The sequence below is a fragment of the Erithacus rubecula genome (genome assembly GCF_903797595.1).
Source record: "Erithacus rubecula genome assembly, contig: scaffold_849_arrow_ctg1, whole genome shotgun sequence".
NCBI lineage: Eukaryota > Metazoa > Chordata > Aves > Passeriformes > Muscicapidae > Erithacus > Erithacus rubecula.
Genome location: NW_027635487.1, coordinates 13708 through 22288, shown reverse-complemented (window position 1 = coordinate 22288; position 8581 = coordinate 13708). Strand labels below are relative to the sequence as shown.

The 8581-nt window shown below is 63.8% G+C and overlaps 1 protein-coding gene across 1 annotated transcript; it reads left to right on the top strand.

Annotated features, from left to right (window-relative positions):
• Positions 1–5322: 5322 nt before the first annotated feature.
• Positions 5323–8100, top strand: LOC306816729 (uncharacterized protein; the record flags this gene model as incomplete). The annotated part of the gene is made up of 6 exons (XM_079333166.1): positions 5323–5433; positions 5993–6169; positions 6590–6691; positions 6748–7117; positions 7377–7433; positions 7744–8100. 6 exons carry the CDS (start codon positions 5323–5325, stop codon positions 7947–7949), a joined length of 1023 nt encoding a protein of 340 aa, XP_079189292.1. The 3' UTR covers positions 7950–8100.
• Positions 8101–8581: the final 481 nt, after the last annotated feature.

The window sequence follows — 8581 nt, the reverse complement described above, 5'->3', positions numbered from 1 at the left end:
TTGGGGGGGGAGAAACCCCAAAATTGGGGAGGGGGGAGACCCTAAATTAGGGAGAGAGACCCCAAATTTGGGGGGGGACCCCGAAACTGGGGAGGGGAGAGACCCCAAATTGGGGAGGGGAGGACCCAAAATTGGTGGGGGGGTGGGGATTTGGAGGGGATTTTGGGGGTCCCCAGTTGGGTCTGGGGTCTCACACTCACCCTGGCACTGCTCCTGCCCCCACAGCCGCATCCGGGCGGCTCCGGCCAAAGCCCCCAGACCCAATTCCAGCGCCAGCCCTGGGGGAGCCAAAACTGACACCAGAGACCCCAGACCCGATTCCAGAGACCCCAGACCAAATTCCAAACAGAGCCCAAGACCCCAATTCCAGAGGACCCAAGGACCCATTCCAACGGGCAGGTGGGGGACACCAATGGGGGACCACAAAATCCCAGTCCCATTACCAGTCCCAGGCCCCACAAGTCCTCCCCAGTTCCCCAGTTCCTCCCAGTTGCCCCCATTTTCATTACCAGTCCCCCCCAGTCCCTCCCAGTCGTTAACCAGTCCCCAGTTTCCCCCAGTCCCTCCCATTCCTCATTTCCCATTCCCAGTCCCTCCCAGTCCATCCCAGTCTCCCCAGTTCCCATTCCCAGTTCCCCCAGTCCCTCCCATGGCCGCTGCCCGGCCCCATCCGGCTCACGGGCACCGGCGCTGCCGGCCCCGCCCCCCGGCCTGGGAGACCCCAAAGTAAACACAGGGAACCCCAAAACAGAAGAACCCCAAAAATAGAGAGAACCCCCAAATACAGAGACACCCCAAAAATAGAGACCCCGAAATAAACACAGGGACCCCAAAAACAGCACAGGGACCCCAAAAACAAAGAGAACCCCAAAAAAAGAGAACCCCAAAAACACAGACCCCAAAAATAGAGACCCCAAAAAAAAACCGGGGCCCCAAAACAGAGACCCCAAAACCACAGACCCCAAAAACAGAGACCCCAAAATCAGACACTGGGAAGCCCAAAATCACAGAGAACCCCCAAATACAGAGAGACCCCAAAAATAGAGAACCCCAAAAACAGAGACCTCAAAATCAGCACAGGGACCCCAAAAATCAGCACGGGGACCTCAAAATAAACACAGGGACCCCAAAACAGAGAGAACCCCAAAATCAGCGGGGGTCCCCAAAAACAGAGACCCCAAAATCAGCACAGGGATCCCAAAAATCAGCACAGGGACCCCCAAAACTGCACCGGGGACCCCAAAAGCAGCACAGGGAACCCGAAAATACAGAGAACCCCAAAACCAGAGAGAACCCCAAAAAATACAGGGAACCCCAAAAGCAGCACAGGGACCCCAAAATAAACCCTGGGAACCCCAAAAATACAGAGACCCCCCCCCCCAAAATAGCGAGAACCCCCCGAAAAATACGGGAAACCCTAAAAACACCCAAAATAACGAACCCCCCAAAAACGAATCCCAAAAATTAGAGGGAACCCCCCAAAAATACGAGAACCCAAAAATAACAGGACCGACCCCCCCCCCAAATATCAGGGCCCCCCCCCCAATACTGGGAACCCCCAAAAAGAGCCGAGACCCCCCCCCCCAAAAAATTACCGGGACCCCCCAAATATCGGACCCCCCCCCAAATATTGGAATCCCCCAAACTCCAGGACCCCCCAAAAAGAGCCGGGACCCCCAAATATCGCCCCCCCCCGGAATATCGGGACCCCTCCCAAAAAAACACCGGGACCCCCCAAATATTGGGAGTTCCCCAAATACCGGAACCCCCTCAAATATCGGGAACCCCCCCCCAAAAAATAGAGACCCCCCCTCCCAAACACTGGGACCCCCCCAAAAAATACCAGGACCCCCCAAATATTGGGAGTCCCCCAAATACCGGGACCCTCAAAACAGTCGCGATTCCCCAAATAATGGGACCCCCCCCCAAATATCGACCCCCGCCCCAAATACCGGGACTCCCCCCCCAAAAATAGCGGGACCCTCCCCAAATATCGGGATCCCCAATCCTGGGACTCCCCCCCCCCCCAATACCGAGAATCCCCAAAATCGAGACCCCCCCCAAATACCGAGACCCCCCCCAAAAAAAAAAATACCGAGACCCCCCCGAAACACCGGGGCCCCCCAAAAAGAGCCGGCACCCTCCCCCAGTCACTGACCTGGTCCCAGTCGGTTTTTTGGGGGGGGTCCCGGGCGGTTTTTTGGGGAGGGTCCCGGGGGGGGTCTGGGCCGAGCCCCGTCCGAGCCCCCCCCGGGTGGAACCCCCGCAGGGACCCCCGGGAGAGCGCATCGGGAATTGTCAATGAATACTCAACATGTTGATGCATTTAGGGAAGTCTTTTCTGAGTTAGTGTGTGCTCTTGGCTGAACTTCAAGTACCCGGAGATAAGAAACTTTTGCTTTATTGTTTTTGTCTTTGTGTGGGTTTCGCGTGCTGGGGGAGGGGTGGATTTCGCCTGAGGGAAGCAACGTGAGGCCGGGGAGTGGGAGGGGCTGTCCCGCGTCTGGGGGCCTCCCCTGTGAGCTGCGGGGACCAATCGGAGAGCTGATTCAGTGATGGACAGCTCGGGAAACCAATGAAAAGTTATTTCGCTTTCTCAATTCACAGTGGATCAAGTTAACTAATCTCTCCTTCGGCCTCAGGCTCCCGGTGTGGTGCCGTGGCCTCTGGCCGGTGCCCCGGCCCCCGGCCCGGCCCCAGCTCTGCGGGGAGCCCCCGGCCCGGCCCCGGCTCGTGCTGGGACAGTTTCAGGGGCTGCCCCCGGGGCGCGCGGGGCTCGGCCATGGGGCGAGTGGGGCGAGCGTGGAACGGACACGCGGCCAAGCGAACACGCGGAGAAACGGCCCCGGGGGTTCAGTTGAAACAGCAACAGCGGCAGCAGCGGCAGCAGCGGCAGCAGCAGCGGCGGCAGCAGCAGCGGCAGCGGCAGCAGCAGCAGCGGCGGCAGCGAGTCTACAGATCCTTTGGATCTCTTGTTCCTTCTCTTCCTCGGAGTCGCTTTCCCCGACCCTCTCCCTCTTTTCCCTTCTCCCCTCTTCCCGTTCCGGGCCATGTTCCGAGCCCGCCCCCGGCCCCGGGCGGGGCTGCCCCTGCCCCATCGTCGGCCCCGGCCCCGGCCCTGCCCATCCCCCCCCGGTGTCGCCTCCGCCCGGCTCTCGCTGTCCTGGCTGTGGCGCTGTTGGCTGGGCATCACTTCTCTTTGGCATCGCTTGTCCCGGCCCCAGCCCCAGCCCCAGCCCCAGCCCCAGTCCCTGTCCCAGTCCCAGCCCCAGCCCCAGCCCCAGCCCGAGCGCCATCCCCAGCCCCAGTCCCTGTCCCAGTCCCAGCCCCAGCCCCGGCCCCGGCTCCTCCCAGGGCCCGCAGAGGGCACACATGGCGCGGCCGTTCCCGCCGCCCCCGCTGCGGCTCCTTCAGCCCGAGCTCCACCAGGGCCCGGGGTGGGTGGGGATGCCCGGCCCAGGACGCTCGAGGGGCGCTCGGGGGCCATGTCTGGCCCCAGGCCGAGCACTGACAGCCGCGTGTCGCCCGCAGGGGAGTCGCAGGAGACGTTGCAGGAGCGGTACCAGATGGGTTCCCTGCTGGACAGCGGCGGCTTTGGCAGCATCTTCCCGGTCACCCGGCTTGCGGACGGCACCACGGTGAGTGGCAGGGGCGGAGGAGGAGGGAGAAAGAGGGAGGAGGAGGAGGAGGAAGAAGAAGACGAGGAAGGGGAGGTTGGAATGCGGCGTGCCAGGCGGCGAGCTCAGCCTGCTGCTGCCCCTTGGCTCACAGGTGGCCGTCAAGCGCATCCGGCCCTGGGGCGATCTGGTGAGTGAGCGGGGCCAGAGGCTCCCATGGACAGCACTCCAAATCTTCCCTGTGCCCCCTCCAGGTGCCACACAGGGTGAGGAACATTCACCAGAGACTCGTGTCCTGTGGAACTGTGGATGCTGGGCTGCAAAATGACCTCCTGAGGCTGGCTGAAGAACACCCAGCTAATGTGGTGATGAGCCTCCTGCGCTGTGCCCCATTGTGTGACAGGTATGCGGCACAGGTGCCCTGAGAGCTCAGGCTTCACTGGCCTGTAGGGCCATTGCCCTGCACAGCCTGTCCAGTGGGGTCTGCCAGACAGGCAGAGAGCTCTGGGCCCCTTGAGCCACCCTGTTTGCTGATCCTTCTGCCATGCTCCCTCCCTGCCCCTCAGGGCACGGGGGCTTTGTCACCTGGCCCCACTCAGCTGCATGGGGCTTGGTACTGATGCACAGCTCTGGTCCCACAGAGCTGCAGCCTTGATGTGGAAAACCATCGGCTCATCGGGACCAGCAGTGCAGAAGGTGCTTCCAGAGCTGCTCTTTGTGATGGAAGACAGGCCAGTATACAGCATGTTCTTCATCAAAGAGGACAACGAGGCCATCTTTGCACTGGCAGTGAGTTTCTGACACTGGCCTTTGCTTGCCCTCCAGGTCCCCTCTCCAGCAGCTCTCCATGCTCTGCCCAGTGCCCTGCAGCTCCCAGCCTCGGGCACTGGGCTGAAGGCTGGGCTAGGGACAGGCTCAGGGGCAGCAGGCCGGGTGCTCCCCCTGCGTCTCCCCTGGGGCCCTGCCACACGGACACCTCGGCACTGAGCACTGCCTCGGGCTGCTCTGTCTTTTGCAGGCAACTCTGGTGCTCTGGGTGACTGTCCACATGCCCGAGTGGCACCACACAATGATTGCATATTCTGCCCGTGTCTTCGTGGCTCTGCTCTTCCAAATCTTCAGCACCACAGAGCAGATGCCACAGGAGGTTGAGAACTTCTGGACAGCGTGCCGGGAGGAACACCGCCTTCCCAGCAAGCCCAACAGGTCCCAGTCACCCTGTCCTTCCCATGCCCTTGTGGCCAGGGTCACTGCTCCCAGCGTGACCTGGCCTTTGCTCTGGCCACAGGTTTGCAGTGCAGACCATGAAGGCTCTGCTCTGCCTACTGGGCTGTGACAAGAAGCTGGTGGCTCTGGAGCGCAGGCGGGTCTGGGACACCCTGCTCTGTGCTGAGACCCAGCACTATGCAGTGGGGCTGCTGGCCAGGTGAGTCCCCCTTCTCCCCGCTGCCAGCATTGGTGCCCTGTGCCCGGAGTGCCCCACACGCTCCCCGTGGTCGTGGCCAGAGGGCCTTGGCACCGAGGGACGGCCGAGCAGCCTGGAAAAGGCTGGGAGAGGAGGGCTCCCAGGAGCAGCCGCCTCCCAAAGGGCCCACGTCCCCTCGCAGGGTGCTGGGCAAAGGTCCCACACCTCTGTGAGTCAGTCCTGGGAGAGGTTTGCCCGCCCGGCTCAGGGCTTTGGTGCCTTTCTCCCCCTGCCAGGGAGATGCGCCGTGGCTCGAGCCCCTTGTGTTGCGGCATCGCCAGGCACCTGCTCAGCCTGCTCATCGGGGGGCAGCCGCGCTGGGATCTGCCGGCCCTGGCGTTCTTTGTGGAGGTGAGCCTGAGGGCCAGCGCTGCCTGGCTGAGCTGCCTCCCAGCTCTCTGGCTCTGGGAGCCGCAGCCGCCTGGCACGGTGCGCGCCCGGTGCTGCCGCCTGGGCCCGGCCCTGGGCAGTTCTGCACTCCCAGCGGCCGGGTCCCTGTCACTGCCCTGTGCCTTTCAGGTCCTGCAGTGCCTGGACTTGAGCCAACACGGGCACAGTGCCCTGTCGGTCATGTCCAGGCACCTGCCGAGCGAGAGCAGGGACAGGCTGCGCCTGGAGCTCAGAGGCCTCGTGGTGCTCAGCAAGGAGCCCTCGCTGGTGAGAAGGGGGCAGTGGCTGAAGCCGCGCTGGCATCGTGGGGCTGGGCAACGCTGCCCCTTGGGCTTGCCTGGGATTCGGCAGCTGAGGCAGCTGCTCCCAGCTCTCTGCCTCCTGCTTCAGCTGCCCCAGTGCCTCGGCACAGGCCTCTGGCCTCTGGGCCCTGAGGCAGCTGCGTGGGGTTGCAGGGCCAGGGCCCTGTTGGTGCTGCAGCCCTCCAGGGCTTCACAGCACAGCCTTGTGTTGCACACAGAGCGGAGGAATACGCGGCATCTACCACCACCTGGTGGAGCAGCTGGGTGATCCAGATGGAGAGATGGTGTGGATGACCCTCTCTGTGCTCGCCCACATGCTCCAGGAGAAAGACCTTAAGATACCCAGCGCCACTGCCCAGAAGCTGGCTGAGCCACTCCTCCCACACTTTGAGAATGTAAGGTTCTGTGGACTGCCAGGAAACTTTGTGCCCTGGGCAGTTTTGGGCCTTTGCCCCACTGGGACTGGACTAGTTGGTGCTGAGCTCTTCTCCTTTCCTCCAGGACAACAGCCACGTGCAGCTGCTCTCCATCCAGCTCTTCAGCAAGGTGATGGAGCTGGTAGTGGAAGAGGGGAAAAAGGCTCTCACCAGAACCGTGAGCCAGAGCCTGCTTCCCCTCTTCTTGCACTGGCATGATGAGAACCGGTGCGTGGCGAAGGTGAGGTTTTGTGTCGTGCTGCTGCATCCCCGGCAGGGGCTTGGCTGCCTCTTCCCCTGGCGCCTCGTGGGCTCCAGCCTCGCCCTGGCCTTGGCCCAGGGACGTGGGTCCCATGCCCCGGGCTCTGGTGCCACCTCCGGCTCTCTACTGCTCTCCAGGCCTCTGGCAAAACCCTGCTTTGCGCAGCACGCTTCCTGGGGAGGAGGGATCTGGAGGAGCTGCTGAGCCAGCCGTGGCGCATGAAGGTCGCCAAGTGCCTGGTAAGGCCAGCCTGGAAGCCCCAGCCGCAGGCTGGAGAAGTCCCCTGCCCCCGGAGCTCAGCGTGCGGGGCCGGCAGCTGTGGCCCTGCCCAGCGCCGCAGCCAGGGCAGCCGCAGCCTGCGCCCTACACAGGGGCTGCTCCCTTCGCTGGGCCGCGTGGGCTCTCGGCCGGGCTCCTCCGGCCCCGAGCCGGGTGCCCACGGAGTCCCGGCCCGGCCGGGCCTCGGGGCTGTGCGGGCCGGGGAGGCCGGGGCTGGGCGCAGGGAGCGCCCGGCCGAGGGGCAGAGCCCGCGCCGAGCTTTCCCTCCTGGCGCTCTCCGCAGCTGCTACAGGACGAGAGCCGAGCGGCCGAGCACCTGCGCTGGGCCCTGCCGTGCCTGCAGAGCCCGCAGCCGCGCCTGCGACAGGCGGCCCTCAGGCTCATCGGTGAGCCGCCAGCCCGCCGTCCCTCCCCGCCTCCGGCCCGGCTGCTGCCCCGGCAGCGGGAGCCGGGCCCGGCGCGGTGCAGCCCCGCCTGCCCTCGGCGCTGCCGCCGCCCTCCCGCAGCCGTGCCCTGGGGCGGCACGATGCGCCAGGGGCCCGGGCTGAGCCCTGCCCGGGGGACGAGGCCGTGTGGCCGCAGGGCTGGCAGCGCCCCTGGGGGGCAGCTGTGCCGCTGGGGCCGACACGGGCTCTGTGTTGCCAGGGCTCGCCGGAACGCTCCTGAGGGGACACAAGGAGGAGCTGCAGGTCCTCAGCGAGGGTGAGTGAGGGCAGCCGCCCTCGTGGCAGCGGGGCCGCCGGGGGCAGCTGCAAATGCCGGGCACGGAGCTGCAATCGCTGCCCGGCTGCGGAGGGCTCTGCGGCCTGTGCGGACGAGGGGCGGTGCGGGCCGAGCACGGAGAGCTCTCAGGGACACGGGGGATCCGTGGCCAGCACCTTCTGGCCCGTGCCCTGGTCTCCTGCTCCTTCGTGGCCATGGCAGGAGCTGGGTGGGATGGCCCTGGCAGGAAGGTTTCCTTGGATTCCCACAGTCCAGCCTCTGACTGTGGTTCTGCTTCTCTCTCTCGCAGCCCTTCAAGCCCTGAAGGAGGACAAGAGCCCCTGCTTTATGAGGCAGGTTATCCAGCTGCAGTTCAACAGAAGATCTGCCGAACTTCGTCTGCTGGATCAGAAGAACCACTGTCCTTCGGCGACCTGCCCATTGAAGATGGGACCAGCTGCAGAGCAGACGGGACCAGCTGCAGCTCCAGGCACAGCTCTCGCTGCTCACAGCTGAGCCTGTGGCAAGCTCCAGGAGCTCCTGCCGTCTCCCTCCCTGTTGGCAGCTCCCTCCCTCCATTCCTCAGACCCTGCCCATCCCCTGTTTTGCCTCCCAGCTCACCCCTTCGCTTTGCCTTCCCTTCATAAAGTTTTTTTTTTTCACTTTACCCACATCTCTGTGGAGCCTGAGCGGCACCAAACATGAGCCCTGGGACACACAGGGCCCTGCTGCCGTTCTCTGTGCACGGACAGAGAGGAACAAGGGCAGCTCAGGTCATGCAGGTCCCTTGCACAACACTGTGGGGTTAAAAGCCGTGCTGAGCACGCTGAAGGGGACAAGGAGCCTGGGTTTTAGAAGAGCCAGCTTGAGTATGCTCTGAGCCCAGCCTTGAGGGATTCCCTGGCAAGCATCCATATAGGACAAAGGAGCTTGCAATGCTGGAAGTGTTCACAAAGAGCTTCCTGAAAGCACAGCAGTGCTCCATCCCCACACAGGGATGGGAAGAGGGCAGAACTGGAGGCCATCGTGGCCTAACAGTGAGCTCTGGGTGTGCTAAAAGCAAATGAAGCAGCAGCAGCAGCAGCAGTGGCGCAGTGGCCGAGACTCAGAGCGCGACCGTGCCAGTGGACGGAGCGCTGCCAGGCAGT